The sequence below is a fragment of the Malaya genurostris genome, chromosome 3 (genome assembly GCF_030247185.1).
Source record: "Malaya genurostris strain Urasoe2022 chromosome 3, Malgen_1.1, whole genome shotgun sequence".
NCBI lineage: Eukaryota > Metazoa > Arthropoda > Insecta > Diptera > Culicidae > Malaya > Malaya genurostris.
In genome coordinates this window covers 33,440,843-33,456,954 of record NC_080572.1, presented here as the reverse complement: position 1 = coordinate 33,456,954, position 16,112 = coordinate 33,440,843, and the positions used below count along the sequence as shown (strand labels likewise).

At 36.3% G+C, this 16,112-nt stretch overlaps 3 protein-coding genes and 1 long non-coding RNA gene across 8 annotated transcripts in view; 2 read left to right on the top strand and 2 right to left on the bottom strand.

The window, feature by feature from the left end:
- The window catches only part of LOC131433704 (sarcolemmal membrane-associated protein), a 64,338-nt gene extending 61,931 nt beyond the window's left edge, over positions 1-2,407 (bottom strand). Inside the window, exons 1-2 of one of the 4 annotated variants that reach the window (XM_058600241.1) lie at positions 1,791-2,407; positions 1,496-1,719 (exon numbers count right to left, since the gene is read on the bottom strand). The gene's annotated coding sequence lies outside the window, so the exon portion shown is untranslated. Of the gene's footprint in view, positions 1-1,495 lie in introns of all 4 variants that reach the window. The other 3 variants (XM_058600243.1, XM_058600242.1, XM_058600244.1) reach the window with 3 other exon arrangements.
- Positions 2,408-11,168: 8,761 nt separating this feature from the next.
- LOC131437075 (uncharacterized) lies at positions 11,169-12,560 on the top strand. Its single transcript, XR_009230697.1, has 4 exons — positions 11,169-11,806; positions 11,986-12,028; positions 12,209-12,250; positions 12,339-12,560. It is a non-coding gene; the product is annotated as an uncharacterized LOC131437075 (long non-coding RNA).
- A 14-nt stretch (positions 12,561-12,574) lies between these two features.
- On the bottom strand, positions 12,575-14,531 carry LOC131437074 (ATPase WRNIP1-like). 2 transcript variants are annotated; one of them, XM_058606137.1, is made up of 4 exons: positions 14,466-14,531; positions 13,386-14,386; positions 13,156-13,327; positions 12,575-13,099 (listed from the first exon to the last, which is right to left on the bottom strand). In XM_058606137.1, exons 2-4 carry the CDS (start codon positions 14,354-14,356, stop codon positions 12,575-12,577), a joined length of 1,668 nt encoding a protein of 555 aa, XP_058462120.1. In that variant the 5' UTR covers positions 14,357-14,386; positions 14,466-14,531. The 2 variants fall into 2 exon arrangements, with proteins under 2 accessions (XP_058462120.1, XP_058462119.1); XM_058606136.1 differs by lacking the exon at positions 14,466-14,531 and having other exon boundaries at positions 13,386-14,456.
- Positions 14,532-15,914: 1,383 nt separating this feature from the next.
- The window catches only part of LOC131433758 (uncharacterized), a 104,955-nt gene continuing 104,757 nt past the window's right edge, over positions 15,915-16,112 (top strand). The window contains exon 1 of the mRNA XM_058600351.1: positions 15,915-16,079. The gene's annotated coding sequence lies outside the window, so the exon portion shown is untranslated. The remainder of the gene's footprint in view (positions 16,080-16,112) is intronic.

Below are 16,112 nucleotides of genomic sequence, written 5' to 3'. Positions count from 1 at the left end.
TTTCACGTATGTTCTCTGTAATATAAATCTTTGCATAAACCAATAACAAGGGTCTGCGGCATTCATCCAATTAGAGGGCATTTAACTCAGCTCATTCAATTTGTTACTAGGGTTAATTAATCAATTGACCTAGCTGTCGTTAACCAAACATCGATTATCAAACATAAAGTTGTCCTAAAGAAACGAAAATACACCAAAAAAAATGAATCGATTTTCTTTTGCCGTGCAAGCATTCCGTTAAATTTGGAAATATTATGTAAACACATCTTTTGCTATTTTGGTATCAGTTAGCACGGTACGTGTATTGAATCAACACTGGTGTATATGTTGATGAACGGAAAAACGAATCTTAAAATTGATAATCAGTAAAACCTTTATTTTCGCGAAAATAACGTTCAATTTAGTTACTTCTTTACCAATTCATGATATAATAGAGACATTCAAACCTTTAAAAACCGTGCAAAATTCATCAAGGTTCAATCTTTCTAACTAATCGGAATACGAATACGGATTAACAAAATTCTTTTTGAAGCATGTTCTGTGTATTCTTCAAATAATCACGATCATATTGAAATAAAGGTCTTTTTAAACCTTTCCGGTCTGGTTCCTTGCCGGCACAGTTCCGTGCACGGACGGTAATATTTTTTCACTCGTTTCAATGCATGTATTCACACTTCTCCGACTCAATACTGTCACGAAACGGTGCCGGACAAGTCTGAATACACGCATTGATACGTTTTTTTTTTTACAAGGTGAAATGCATTTACGCACAGATTATGGGACTCTCCACAAGACAACCACTGTATAATTGAAACTACCCACTAAAACACCTTGGATCTCCAAACCCTACCTCCCCGGAACTACCGTTAGGTGTGAAATTGAAACATGTGAAAGAATATTAAAGTCCATACACGGAACTGTACCGGAAACGTCCTTAAACCGCTCGTAAATTTAAGTAAGATTTGCATCTTTTTCACGATAGATCATACAAAATTCAAGACAAACCGATATCATTGAACGACAACACGTATAGCTGTGTGTGGTATGCGATCGTGATCGTTGGGAGCATTTGAAAGGCGTTTATTGAAAAATTTACCCAACTTTCTTTGCAGAATTTCTCCGGAATGGGTCAAATATGTCAAGCAGAGGTGGATAGGTTTTGCTGAATAATCAATACATTGCTGTCGTTTAATTAACTGTCATATTTTTTCAATATGAAATAACATTTTCTTTAGTTAACATTAGTACATATTATTCTACACGGGCTCTAGTTTTGATTTGTTTTGAACAGTTTGAAAAAACGCTGAACTCATTATAGACACAACACGTTCAATTGAATAGTATGTAGGTCAGTTGGATCTTTCAAAATAAATTCACATCTAGAACACAACATGTTTCAGAATAGTAAACCGTTTACCATTTAAAACTTGAACCCGAAGTAAAATAAATGTATTGAATCTAAAACTATTCATTTGATTAAAGAATCGCTTCGTACCTGGACTGATCAATTGAATGATCGGCGGAGACCACTCGTCTCTTCGACAGGATGAGCCTCTTCCAGAATAATTATTTTCGTTCGAGATTAAATCCAGTGTCCTTTCTGTTCTTACATTTAATGCTTATCACAGACAGCTAGCCGTTGCCGTATCGATCGGGTATCCAAACAAAGTAGGCACTGTAACCGCCGATGATTCTACCAGTTATCATACGCCGATGATTCTACCATGTATCATACACAAAAAATAGAGCACTATTTATTTACGCCCTGCTTCAAGCACTGCATAACTTACGGACACTGCACTGTCATTCAAAACAATCTTCCCTTCGACACAAATGACATCTTCCAACGACTCGTCCTTTTTCGAAACTTTCTATCGCTTTTCAAAGAAGCCACTCCTCTTCGCCTAGGAAACCAATGTGTCGAGACTGTGCGCCTTTCTGTTGCGACCTACTATGACTGAAAAACTTGTCTACTATAATGAAATTATTCCGGGTTGCAATAAGAAAACGTCCGTTCAACAGCAGCAATTTTATTACGATAGAAACATAAATTATGTTGAATTTTTCTTGCTAAGGATAACTTCAGGTGACAGGTTTTGCAATCGAATGCACAGCGAGAATGAAGAACAAAAATATTACTGAATTCTTTCGAAATGAAAACCAAGTTATCGGAACCCCTACCAAAGAATTAGAAAATCACTTCAACACTCGTTACGCAAATCAAATCTTTTTGTATGATTAATATCCTTTTTTAGGTCGAATAAAAGCCTCACTTCATTTCTCTGACAAATTTTAATTACATTGAAAACAAAAAAAGAAGAGTAGCACATAAAGTTGAACGGAGCACTACGAAACGACACGACTCTCGACTTCAAAATCAACTACGATTTTCTACTCTTTTGCTGCAAAAGGCTCAACATAGCACCACTACTAACACTGCTCATTATTATGTTACATGCATTCACAGTTGATTTTCAATGCGAAACTACAAGTATGCGTTACAAGATTTTGACAAATCAACCTGTCAACCAGAGTTACCATATTTACAGATTTTTCTGTAAAACCACATATTTTTTTGCCTATTTTGCCACACAGATTTTATCGAAATTCACTGATTTCTACAGATTTTTATTAAAACTTCATGAAAATGACAGATTTTCAAAATATTTTTTACATATTTTCACAGATTATGTTCGAAAATATGCAACACAGATAGTACACAGAATTTTCAAGTTGAAACATAAATTTTAAAATGGCAACTCTGCTGTCAACCTCAAGATATCCACACGCTTACACAAAGTTACTCAGAGTTTAAGTGCTAGTTTCAAATATCCTACACGCTCATTCAATGTTACACTCAAGTGAGTAATTTGTACTCACTTTTGCTTATTTAGTTCAAATGTCAAAAAGTGAGTAATATTGATTTAGAAGAATTAGTAACTTCGACTCAGTTTCTAAATCGACAACAAGTTTTACTCACAGAGTTTTGAAAACGTGTAACAATTTACGTTCACTGAACTTTTTCCTTTGTCGAAGGCGGAACCGACGACACGACCTGCCACTCGACTATCAAAACTGTATCGCAAATTTAACTACCCCTCAGTAACTGGCAATGTCAAAACGAAATCATTTGAAAAAATGTTGAAACTGGCAACACAGATTGGTAGATTGTTGGTCTTAGAACAACAGTTACCAGTAACCGTGGTTACGTTTTCGGTCAGCTGAAAAATATAAATAACTAAAATCTCTTCTCTTCGGTGTGAAAAAATCCTTCATGTAACTTTTAGTTATGGAAAATTATATTAAAAAGCTAAAAAAATGCCTTTATAAAGTGCGACGAACCGTCAACCGCATAGGTTAAAGAGATAATCTAGGGCACTGATGTGTGAAGTTCGATGATGTTTACAACCTAGTATTCGACAATATGGAATATGCCGATCCGCGGGTTTTGCTCGAATCACAACCTCGTAACGACGCTGCTGAACAGCATACCGTTGGGATTCATAGGTAGATCTAGGTTTTGCTTGGGCCGAAGCGGTACAGCTGTCGGATATCTACTGACGTTAGGAGGTGTCGGAATCTGGTAGATTGTCGATACCGTGTTGCAAATAATAAATACAGTGTAATGAATAAATTAGGGAAAAATAGATATACAGCTTGTGTCTTTAGAAATATACGGCAAATAATATAAAGTTTTGTTTCTAAATGTTCAATTGTAACATCAATTAATTTTGTTTTTATGACTAAAAATAAATAACATGTAATAAAAATTTCTGCTGTTTTATTACTCAATATCATTCTAATTGTTTCATTCATCAACGTTTATTACGCTATATAAACATCTATATAGACTATTATCGCAAAACTAGTAGTTACTTAAACATCTAAATTCCATTGTTAAAATATCTCTATATGTAGAATAGAGTTTATGAGTAAGTAAATATTCAGCTATCAAACTTTGACACTGGATTCTACCGACGAGTTTTATCTAACCAGATTAATATTTTGAATATATTATATATAACGTACAAACAATGGCCTAATGGTACAAGTATATGCTGCTTTAAGAGACGAAAAGAACGCCTCGGTAAAATATATGGCTTCGTTTTCTCTTCTGCTGTATATCACACAGTTGCGGACAATATCGTTGAATGAGTCTCACAGCTTCTCCGTGTAGTTTACGGATGAACGAAAAGCGAAGATTAATTTTGTAGTGAAACTGCTCTAGGTTTAGCGTTATGAAATATATAAATATTCTTGCTCATCGTTCAAAATCTCTAAATGCAATGTCAGCTATGAAAGAGTTGTTTCAACCAAGCCCACGAACAGCATATACATAAGCTGCGGATTGCAATCGTAGATTTTAAAACTAACCATCTAACCACGCTAATTTCACTATGATATCGTTCTCTCTCGTAAATATATGAAAATAATAATAATATTGGTTTATATTTTTTTACAAACTTTTAACGGAAACACAGTTTGTTTGTTTATGTTCCTGTGTTTTTTTGGCTCGCAGCAACCAGAACAGTGTTGTTCGCAAAGATTATTTTTATAATTAACAAGGGGTCACTTCATATTATGGTAACTGGTGGTAAATCGACAACGATCACTGTTTATTTAGATTTTCGTTCGGAGTGCCTGGTCGTGTCGTCGGCGGAACTTTTCCTTGGGTCGGAAGCGGAACCAGATTTTAAGGGCACATTATCAAAATGCTGCAATTCGCGCAGGTTGAAGACGATAAGGAAGTGTTCAGTCATATAGCAAGTGATTTATTTATTTTTTCTATATAAGAATACATCAGAGCATTTCTACGAATGCCAAGGGGCAAATCACTCTAAACTTTGTCTGAACTCAAACAAGTTTTACCGGGAGTAAAAAAAGTTTAGCAGGGATCTCGCTGGATTAGAATGGGATTAGAGAAGTTTAGCCGAGATCTGGAAAAGCATTATTTTGACATAAGAAGCTGTAAACGTGGGAGCAGAGTTGCCAGATATTTTCATAAAAAATCTGTACTGCTTTGTATAAAAAATCTGTATTTATCTGTATTCACTAAAAAAAGGAAATTTCGGAAATAAAATGACGTTTAAAGGTATTATTCCATTAGATTATTGTTATAGAATGGCAGGTGCAAGAAGCATTCCTTTATATCGTAACTCCTTGCCGCACTGACAAGAACATTCAACGACGCTATTTAATTGTTTTTGTTATCAACCACAATTGAATTGTAAATCCATATACTTTTTTCGTTTGAAAATGATGACTTGGAATTCGAACATGGAATTCAAACGCCCAATACGCAACGTCAAGTCAGGTCATACAACTTTTCAGTCTGACAATAAAGTTTCATGACGCCATGACTTCCTTGAACATCAGTTTACATTGGTTTCAAATTATGATATAAATGTATTTCAGTGTTCATCATTAAACAGCTGCACGAAAAATTTTTCATTTTAATATGGGCAAACAAACAAGTTCAGACGGAAAAGTTTCATTATTTCTTTCTTACTTTTTGTGGTATCTGCAAGGGGCAAATCACTCTAAACTCTAGACAATCTCATACTAATAAACTCATGTCATTCCAAAATAATTTTCTCTAATCTCATTTAATCCCAACTAGTCTAGATAAGTTTGGGTAATTTAAAACTAATCCAACCTAGTTTTGCCTAATCTTGTTTGAAGTGTATCTGTCATTCGAGCTCCCACGCAGAGATGCCATTTATGCAGATCTATCAGTATTATACAGATTTTTGCATGCGTATACAGATTTCTCAAATTAAATACAGATTTATACAGATACCACAAAAAGTAAGAAAGAAATAATGAAACTTTTCCGTATATATATATATATATATATATATATATATATATATATATATATATATATATATATATATATATATATATATATATATATATATATATATATATATATATATATATATATATATATATATATATTCCGTATATATATATATATATATATATATATATATATATATATATATATATATATATATATATATATATATATACAAGGTGAGATGAAAAAACTGCAACAAAGTAAAACGCCATAATTTTTTCATTTTTTTTTTAATTTTATTGAATGAAAGCAAAAAATGTCGGAAATAACATCAAATTTGAGAATCGGTTTAGATTTGTTCGAATTGGCCACCTTTGGCACGAACTATGGCCTTCAAACGGCCAATGAAACCATCACACGCTGCCCGAAAGTGGCTCTGCGGTATTTTGTCCCATTCTCGGCGAAGCGCTTGCTTGAGATGATCGACACTTTGGTATTTTTTAGTGCCAACCTTGCTTTCCAAAATACCCCAGGCACAATAGTCCAACGGATTGGCATCCGGAGATTTTGGTGGCCATTGTGCGGTGGAAATGAAGCGAGGAACCTCATTTCTTAACCATTCTTGGGTGGCGCGTGCTGAGTGCGATGGTGCTGAGTCCTGTTGGAATGTCCAAGGTCTGCGGCCGAAATGTTTGCGTGCCCAGGGCTTCAGAACTCCCTCCAAAATATTTTCGCGATAGATTTGCGCATTTCTTTTGACCCCACGGTCGATGAATACGAGCGGCGAGCGACCATCGGCTGTTATGGCGGCCCACACCATCACCATGGCCGGCTTTTGAGTTCTGGTGGCCAACCGAAGTTGCAAATTTTCAGCTGACCTCTCTGGCAAGTAAACACGATCATTTTGTTTGTTTACAAACTGCTGGATAACGAATGGTTTCTCATCGGAGAAAACCAAATTCGGCAGTTCACCACTTTCGGCCAAGCGAAGCAACTCTTTAGCTTTTTCGAGTCTAACTTTTTTTTGCGCATCAGTAAGATCTTGCACTTTTTGGAACTTCAATGGCTTTAGTCCAAGCTCATTTTTCAATATTTGCCGAATGGCATATTGCGATATGTTCAGCTCACGAGCCATTTTTCGGCCACTGCGACGCGGATTTCGTTCAATTCGCTTCTTCACTTTTCGAACCATTTCTGCCGATGTTGCTGTTTTTTTTCGTCCACTTCCTTGACGTCGGGCTACGCTACCAGTATCACGGTAACGAGCGATGATACGAGACACAAAAGATTTATTCACTTTTAAATGCTGGAGGGCTCTAACGATAGCCACTTGTGGTTTTCCAGCCAAATGCAAAGCAATCACACTATCACACTTGAATTCCATCACAAATAACTTTTTTTCTGAAAAATTCCCACCAAAATGCTTTTGTGCGCTTGTAAATAATATAATGAGCTGTCACTAGAATAAATCTGACAGCTGTGGGACGAGCGGTTTAGAAATGACAGCAGTCTGAAGTTGGTTGCAGTTTTTTCATCTCACCTTGTATATATATGTATATTCTATGATCAAACGAATGGAAAAATGTATGAACATTGTAACTGTGGGCAGAATGTATCAAAAATCATTATTTTAAATTGAAATTCGTATTTCCTTGAATTATGACAGATGAAACTGCCACTCTCATCATAGCAACGTTTAGCCTTAGGCTGCAGAAAGAGTGAGCGCGAGAAGCTGAGCCGAGCTTGGTGCTGACCAGAGATGGCATTTCACCAGAGTTTTACACGCTAGAGTCATTTTTTTTGCCACACCGAGGATGAAAAAAACGAAGCACCGCACAAAGAGGAAAGCGCACTTCTTCTCAGTGTCGAATAGACAGCATTTGAGTGTGTGCTTGTGGTTAAAGCAGCTGGCGCGAGTGAAACACATTCTCTTCGCATGAATCGCTCACACGCGCTCTCGTCTAAATACACCCAAGTGACCACTGGCGCGTTATTGTGAGCGAACACTTCTGTGAACTTCAATTAATAGAGAGTAGATCTGGCCTTGCTATGAAAAATTTGCAAGGAAAACCGAAAATTTTACGATAAATTGTTTTATTTTGCTGATTTTGCGTGTCCACGCTTCATCTACGAAAACCATACAGCAGAGTGCTCACCGGCGTGTACACCTCTGTGAAAGTATCTGCATCCTCCTCAGAGAATTTATTAGCTAATTAATGCTCTAGCACTTTGGTGCGATTCAGTGGAAGAGGTAAAAGGAAATAAACAAACGCACTCATGATGCGTGCACACTTACACAACAGTGGTGTATAAATGTGAAAGAGAAGAGCTCTCGTTGAAGTTGTCAGTGCGAGGGGAGAAATTTTGCTTGCTCTTCGTCACACAGAGGAGATAGACATCTCTGGTGCTGACCAAAGCAGGAAACGTACTTACAGCAAAACAGAGGGACCCTGTCAGAGTTAAAGTTGATCCGATTTCTCACTTGTACTCTAACAGAATTCGGTTCAGCCATCAGAGTACTTTTGATTAGCTACTAGTATCATTCTCGCTTTTGATTTGCCAATGTTAGTCACTAGCTCGGCTTCGATTCTCGCGCCCACTATGTCTGCAGCCTAAGGCTAAACAATATCTATACTAAGGCTGTGAACCATTTCGCGGTTAACTTTAACTTTTGGTTGAATTTTTTCAGTGTCGGAAAATAACAATCGATCTGTTAAAAATAACCATGCTCTCGAACAGGGTTATTTTTGACAACATCAAAATAACCACTCAAGTGTCAGATTTCAACCAAAAGTTAAAATTAACCACGAAATGGTGCACAGCCTAACTGATATAAATCTCGAGATTAATTGATTGATATTAATCGATTAGCTCGATTAGTGGCACTCAGCGATGCCAGGTCATTTTTTCAAAAATCTGTTTGATTTAAAAATTTATCTGGATTTGTCTGGGTCACAGGCCAAAACCGTTAAGATCAGGTGAGATGTAACAAAATCTTGGAAAATTTGTAAAATCTGACAAAAGATCTGGTTCGTTAGAGTATCTGGCGAAGCGAGAAAAATCTGACATTTGCCAGATAAATCTGGCAACCCGGCAACGCTGATACCTACACTCTTACCAGCCGTTACCTAATTCTGGGTCAAAACCTACCCAAAATCAACTAAAGTACATCTCCCCAATTTTGAGTAACGAGTGATGACCTCAAAATTTAGGTAAATGTAAGTTTAGTATAAGTTTTATGCCATAACAAAGTACGCTACCCATTTTTACCGATTAACTCAAAGTTTGAGTAGATAACGACCTAATTTTGGGTAGCTTATAGAATAGCTCGACAATGAGTGATTTCTCCTCAAAAAATAGGTAGAAATGAATTTCAGTGTACCCAATAAATTGAGAAGTTGTACACTCAAAAAAAAATCACGATCAATTCACTTAAAAAATCACTTAAAATGGTTTCAAATGTCAAATTGAATATTTTACGTGACGAAAATGAATGTTATACGAACATCTCCTAAAATGAATAGAGCCATCACATAAGGTTTACATGAATTGACCAAACGCCAAACAATCTACGTGAATTTCCGGTGTGAAAAATTCGATTTTGAAAATGGCAAACACTGGCCCTCAAAGTGTAAGTATTGTAAATATTTACGAAAAATGTTATTTAACACGTTGACTGCCACGACCATTCTCATACGACCAGAATATACGAGTTATCTCGTAGGTTGGAAGTCAACGTGTTAACTACATTTTTTACTACATCGACCGGACCATTCCAGTATGGAAATTTCCATGTGTTCGACTGGACCGAGTGCCTGCGTAAGTCTGGAAATGTGCCCGCACCTGTCGAATGCTTCAAACAGGCCGTTGGTCCACCGAAAAACGAGTTCAAAATCGGTATGAAGATAGAGAGACTGGACCCATATAATGCGACCTCAACCTGCAACGGTAGTGTTATGGGAGTTCTCGGATCTCATTTTGATTGACACATTTAACACCTTGAAAGCCATTTCATTTGAAGCCGACGTAGAGGAATTAAACCCTTACATGTGATTACTCAGAGGTACAAAATGGTGTTTTATCAAAAATTGGGTAGAACCTTATCAAATTTATTGATACGATGTCTGATGAAAGGGTCACTGATTTTAAGAGACATCATTCGTACATCGGTCAACTTGTTCTTTATACAACTACTCCATTTTTGGGTAGGTATGGTTTTCGAAATATTGAGTAGCTGGTACCAAATTTTGCCAAAACCATACCTACCAGCGATGCCAGGTCATTTTTTCAAAAATCTGTTTGATTCAAAAATTTATCTGGATTTGTCTGGGTCACAGGCCAAAACCGTTAAGATCTGGTGAGATGTAACAAAATCTTGGAAAATTTGTAAAATCTGACAAAAGATCTGGTATCTGGTAGTCAAGTATCTGGCGAAGCGAGAAAAATCTGGCATTTGCCAGATAAATCTGGCAACCTGGCAACGCCTGGTGGCACTGTCGTTAATCGATTACAAATACTCGATTACTTTAGCCTTTTAATCGATTATTTTAATTAATCGAGTAAAAAAATACACGCTTAGAAAAAGTTACTCAAAGTTTGAGTACTAGTTACTCATTTTCAAATGATACATGGAAACGTCAAAAATTGAGTAGTTATCATCAATGATATTGAGTAACTCCTACTCTAAATTTGAGTTTAACGCAATAACTCGTTTTTTTTTGTTACTATTCGCAATAGTGAGGTCGAATCGCGTATTTCGAGGGTGAGTCACTCAACACAAACGGTGTTGTGTCTGCAAAAACCGGAATGATAAACTCCGTGTTGTGCTTTAGAATGAAACCGAATATGCTCAAATGTCATTTATGAGGAACAAGTGTATGATTGGTGCCTGAGTAAATTTGCTTTCACCACTTGATATAGCATTGAGTTCAATTACCTAATATTTTAATACAATACACTCAGAAAATGAGCAATGTTTTGCAAATTTGGTATATGTGAAATAAAATTTCACTCAAAATTTGAGTTATAGTTACTCTATTTTTGGTACATGTACAAATAAAGTATTACTCAGTAAATGAGTAGATTTTACCCAAATATCGTTTCCAGTGGAAGAACTCAAATTTGAGTAACTTCGGAGTTACTCTAAATTAGAGTTGTTCCACTTTTTCTGTAGATGAGTGAGATCTTACTCATTTTTGAGTAACTATTTTTAAGCGTGTACATCACACATGCCCCGTTTACACTTCTGCTGGCTGCCAGCATGCTGGTGTCAGTGTACTGCCCTCTTAGGAAAAAAACGTTCAACGGTGGTCCTTCGTTGGTCTAATACTTTGGATCATTGGACCACAGTTGAACGTTTTTTCCTAAGAGGGCAGTACACTGACACCAGTATGCTGGCAGCCAGCAGAAGTGTAAACGGGGCAACAAGACAACGTGATATCCCTACAGATCGTCCATTTCGTTTCGTGTTTCTCTCCTGGATGGATAGCAAAATTATTAAAATGTTTTTCGAAGTGATCAAATTATTTTTTTACAAGTTCTTTATTTTTCAACTATGTAGTTGATAATGTGTATTGTTATAATTATAGCGAATACTGCATAAGTTTACATAAAACTAGTAGATTGGCACATGTTTCTGATGAATACTCTGATTAATGAATGGCAATTTGTCAAAACCAATTTGTGACACCATCCTTAAAGCGATGTTTGTACACTTCCGGTGAAACTCTCAACGCGTGAGCATGCGGGTTCGCACTAGTGCGATGGAAATTTAAGTATTTCTTGCTCGAGGAAGAAAGTTTTTTAGCGTCACGGTGTGAATCAGTGTTGCGACGCCGCGAAACTATCATCGGGAGTTAATGTGAAAGCAATTAAACTCGAAAATAAGAAATTAATCTAACAATAATCAGGCGAGATGGGCCATACTTGGCCTCAGCCTGTCACGTTAGTGACACAGCAAATAAAAAAAAAGATGTTCGTACAATATGGATACGTCTACCTTAGGTAAAGTAATCCTTGTTTGGATATCTATCACAATAGGTATTTTTTTGATGATATAATCCTTTTTAAATATATGAGTCAGAGTGATTTAACATTCTTATGCACCACTATCTGAAGATTTGTTAATGGCATGATTTAATATGCAATATATACAGGAGTAATGAAATATAGGTTCTTTGTAGGTATTCGTACTAAAAGACAACATCCCGAACATAGTTGAAGCAGGTGAGTGAGTATTTTTGGAATATCTAGAGTTTGAGTAACTAACATGATGATAGTATACCTTTCAAGAATGAATCTAATGATTCAATAATTCAATGCACCACTATCTGAGCAGTAATATCATAACCTCATTTGATCTATTCTTTGTATGGGTTAATAAACGTAGTTTTTTTGTGATTTCAGTCTATCGGGAATTGATGCAGACTGGAGTAACGTTTGCAAAAGGTAAAAATGCTTTTAATTACTATGGTGTGGATAAAACTGAAGAGGTTTGAGACAACATTAGAATAGGCTCACATTTCTTCCTTCTTAGATGATGTCCACTTGCTTGTGATGGTACTGGCTCTGAAGTTAATTTACGGGTATAGTTCAAAGGACTTGGCCTTCAAGGGAAAATTCGGCTGTGGTTTACACTTGCTATAACAGAATCCTTGGAAACGTAACATACAGTGGAACTTAATATACAGTTTTATTCATCAGGCAAAATTCAACACAAAATCAATAAACGAATATAAAATTAATTGAAAACTGAAAACTTCGACTCTCCGATTACTCCGAAAAATAATTCTCATATTCCAATCCTTCCGGCATATATCGCAATCTTGACTGATCTTTGTGCAATAAATTGTATCCGACACCATAATTCAAGTCTTTCATTAATTTAGTGCTAGCATTTCGTAAATGTAATGGAACTCCTGGCATCGGTCCTTTTTGATTTTCGATAGCAGCTTTGCATCGATTAAAAGCATTATAAACCTCACGACTTTTTGGAGCTCTGGCTAAGTAAACCGCACAATGAGCAATAATGCAATCTGCCTCTGGCATGCCAACAGCTTGAACTGCAGCCAATGTAGAAGTGGCCAATGATAAAGCATTCGAATCAGCTACTCCTATGTCCTCGCTTGCCATTCGAATCATTCGTCGAACTAGATAGCGTGGATCTTCACCGGAAGCGAGCATCCGAGTACACCAATAGAGAGCAGCATTATCATCAGATGCGCGGACTGATTTATGTAGTGCTGATATCAACTCGTAGTGTTGGTCACCCTTGCGATCGTAAAGGAGATGAGATTTCTACAAATAGAATCGGTTGTTTTTCATTCGTAGCAAAATGGAACTACGCAGCTTACCTTAATGCCTTTTTTAATATCATCCAAGGAAATTGTTTTAAAATCGAGTCCCGCCTCCAACTGCTTTGTAGCTGCCGAATTTAAAGCTAACTGAAGACTATTTAAACCGATTCGAGCATCTCCATCACAAACTTCGGCCAACCATCGGATGCTTTCTGAACTAATCATCATTCTGCAGTAAAAAATGTTGTTAGGAAGGGACGAAGAAAGATTTTGCTTTCAGTATTTACTTTGGTATATAAGCCAATTTGTGAATATCGGGATTAGTATTGTTGTTTTCAAACATCATAGTTTTAAACTCAGGCAAAGCTCTTTGTAAGATTTTCATCATACCATCCACGTTAATCTTTTCTAGCACTATCACACGACATCGACTAAGCAATGCCGAATTGAGACTAAATGAAGGATTCTCGGTGGTAGCTCCAATGAGGGTAACAGTACCGCTTTCTACATGTGGTAGAAAAATGTCCTGCTGTAATTTATTGAATCTATGTATCTCGTCCATAAATAATATTGTTCTTCGCTTAAATTTCATTTCGTTTTTTGCTACTTTTATAGCCTCTTTTACATCGTTCACGCCACTCATTGTGGCCGATAGCTTTAAAAAACGCATGTGTTCATACTTTTTGCAATGAGCAGCAATAATATGGGCCAGAGTTGTTTTGCCACATCCAGGAGGACCCCAAAAGATCATGCTCGGAATTATGTTACCTTCAAAAAGTGTCCTCAATACAGTATTCTTTCCCAAAATATGTTCTTGACCAATATAATCATCTAACTCATTCGGTCTCATTTTTTCAGCTAATGGAATACAAGAATCATTTAAGGTAACCTTTATGGTTTTTGTCTGCGTTGGAGCTACAACTTTTTTTTCTTTCTGACTATCGTCATCGGATAGATCTATTATCTGTTTTTCCATATCCTCCACAATCTTCGAATCTTGATCTACTTTCTTTCGCTTTGAAGCAACCGAAGGTGATTTTTCGAAAATACTGAAACTACGCTTGGCATCCCGCGAAAAGCTTTGATTCTTATCACTATTCTGATCCTTAGACAACGTCTCCGAAGAATCACATTCTGTTGAATTCAGGAATAAGCATCGATTAACGTGATTTTCGATGTCGTCCATTACAAAAAGTTTGTCGCATATTGGACATGCAGATCGCAAACAGGATGTCGTTGGTTGTGGGTTATCGTCCATTTCAATTGTTGGCAGCTGTAGTTTGAAAACCTAAGATTAAGACAAGGTTAACGCTTGAAAACGTGTCTGACTCATCTTTTTTGCGCTGTGACTTGGATTGTTTACTAACATTCGCGCGCTGTCCCTATTACCACTCAAGGATGCCAGGTCATTTTTTTCAAAAGTCTGTGTTCGAACAAAATATCAGTATGTGAAAAATTGGTGTACAATTCCCATAACAACAAAAAGATCCCGCGATTCTTTTCTGCGAGCAAAAAAAATTATCACTATCAAACGCTATTTCCCAAAAACAATTCCACTGTTTTTCTCAAGCAGTTTCAAGATTTTTAAGCTGCCATTACTCGAGAATTATTAATATCCTTTTTAATAATCACTAAAGCAATAACATTCCAAATTATTATGAAGAATAACTGCCCTTACACAATCACTAAAATGATATTACTTTTTAGAAATCACACTTTTATTGATCGTGTAAGGACCGCTGTGTCTGTCTGTCTAAAAAATAATATCATTTTAATGAACGTATAATGGTGCAATAATGACGAGATTTCTATCAAATTTGAAATACATCATTACTTAGTCATCATTAAAAATAACAAAAATAATGCTCGTGTAAGGGCCGCTATTGATTTTGGGAGTCTGGGAAAATCTGTGGCATTTTTTTAATCTGTGCAGCACATGCAGTAGGGTAACAGAGGTATTTTGGCCCACTTTAAGATTGATTTTATTTTGGCCCACTTTGTAAAAATATCCCCCAAATGTTAAAATATCTTTTAAAACCCCTTCCGCAATAGGTAATTTAATGTGATTAGCTTCAAATTGATGCAACATGGGTTACTTAACATCGATAAAATCCGATGAAATTGATAAAGTTTGTTAGGTGGGCCAAAATATATGAAGTGGCCAAAATACCTCTGTTACCCTATATTGAGAATCTGTGAAACACCGATTAATCTTTGAATCTGGAAACTTTAAGTTTTTGTGTTGGATTCCATAGGGGTAAACCAGGTCGAGCGACCTTTTTTTTTTTGTCGCTGTTTCCGCACTAAATCGATGTTTGATATTTCGAGAAAGATTTATTTTTCCGCCAAATACAGATTTTTAGAAAAAACAATTGACAGCACTGGTTACCACTGCCTTTCAGAGCTGCCAACTATTTTTCCTAAATCTGAATTTGGCGGAAAAATCAATCTCTACAACAGAGATGCCAGGTAAAAAATTCAAATGTCTGCAGACAGGGTCTGTAAATCTGAAAAAAAATCTGCAGTCAGCAAGTATGGCTTGCTGGCAGCAATTTCTCTATAAAGTATGACATGCAAAACTGACTTGGCGAGCAAAAAAAAAAAAAAAGGTCGCGGAAATTTCAAATTTTTCTGTAAATATAGACGAAAGTCAGCGAGAATTTCAAAAGTCTGTAAAAGTCTGCGAGAATTTCAAAAGTCTGCAAAAGTCTGCACAACAAAAAATGTCTGCAGCACTATACCCCAAATCTGCAGATTTACAGACAAATCTGCAGACCTGGCATCTCTGCTCTACAATATCTATCTCGAAAAATCTATATAGTGACATCATTTTGATTGGGAGTTTGTCGTGAGTGAAAATAAACAAATGTTATTGTTGTCGCTAATGGTAACAAATTGCTTGTTTTGAAAGATAGGGAAGCTTTGCGTTCTGAAAAACTGTCGATTTTTTCTTTGATCGCATTCCCAAAGGAAACCGAACGGTAATGTATTTTATTTTTTTGTAATATTTTTAT

Coding starts and splice junctions, on each gene's coding strand:
- LOC131437074 (XM_058606137.1), bottom strand. CDS start 14,356: ATGGACGATAACCCACAACCAACGACATCCTGTTTGCGATCTGCATGT. Junction 13,328..13,385: donor AAATTGGCTTATATACCAAA/GTAAATACTGAA, acceptor TTTTTACTGCAG/AATGATGATTAGTTCAGAAA. Junction 13,100..13,155: donor ATATTAAAAAAGGCATTAAG/GTAAGCTGCGTA, acceptor TTCTATTTGTAG/AAATCTCATCTCCTTTACGA.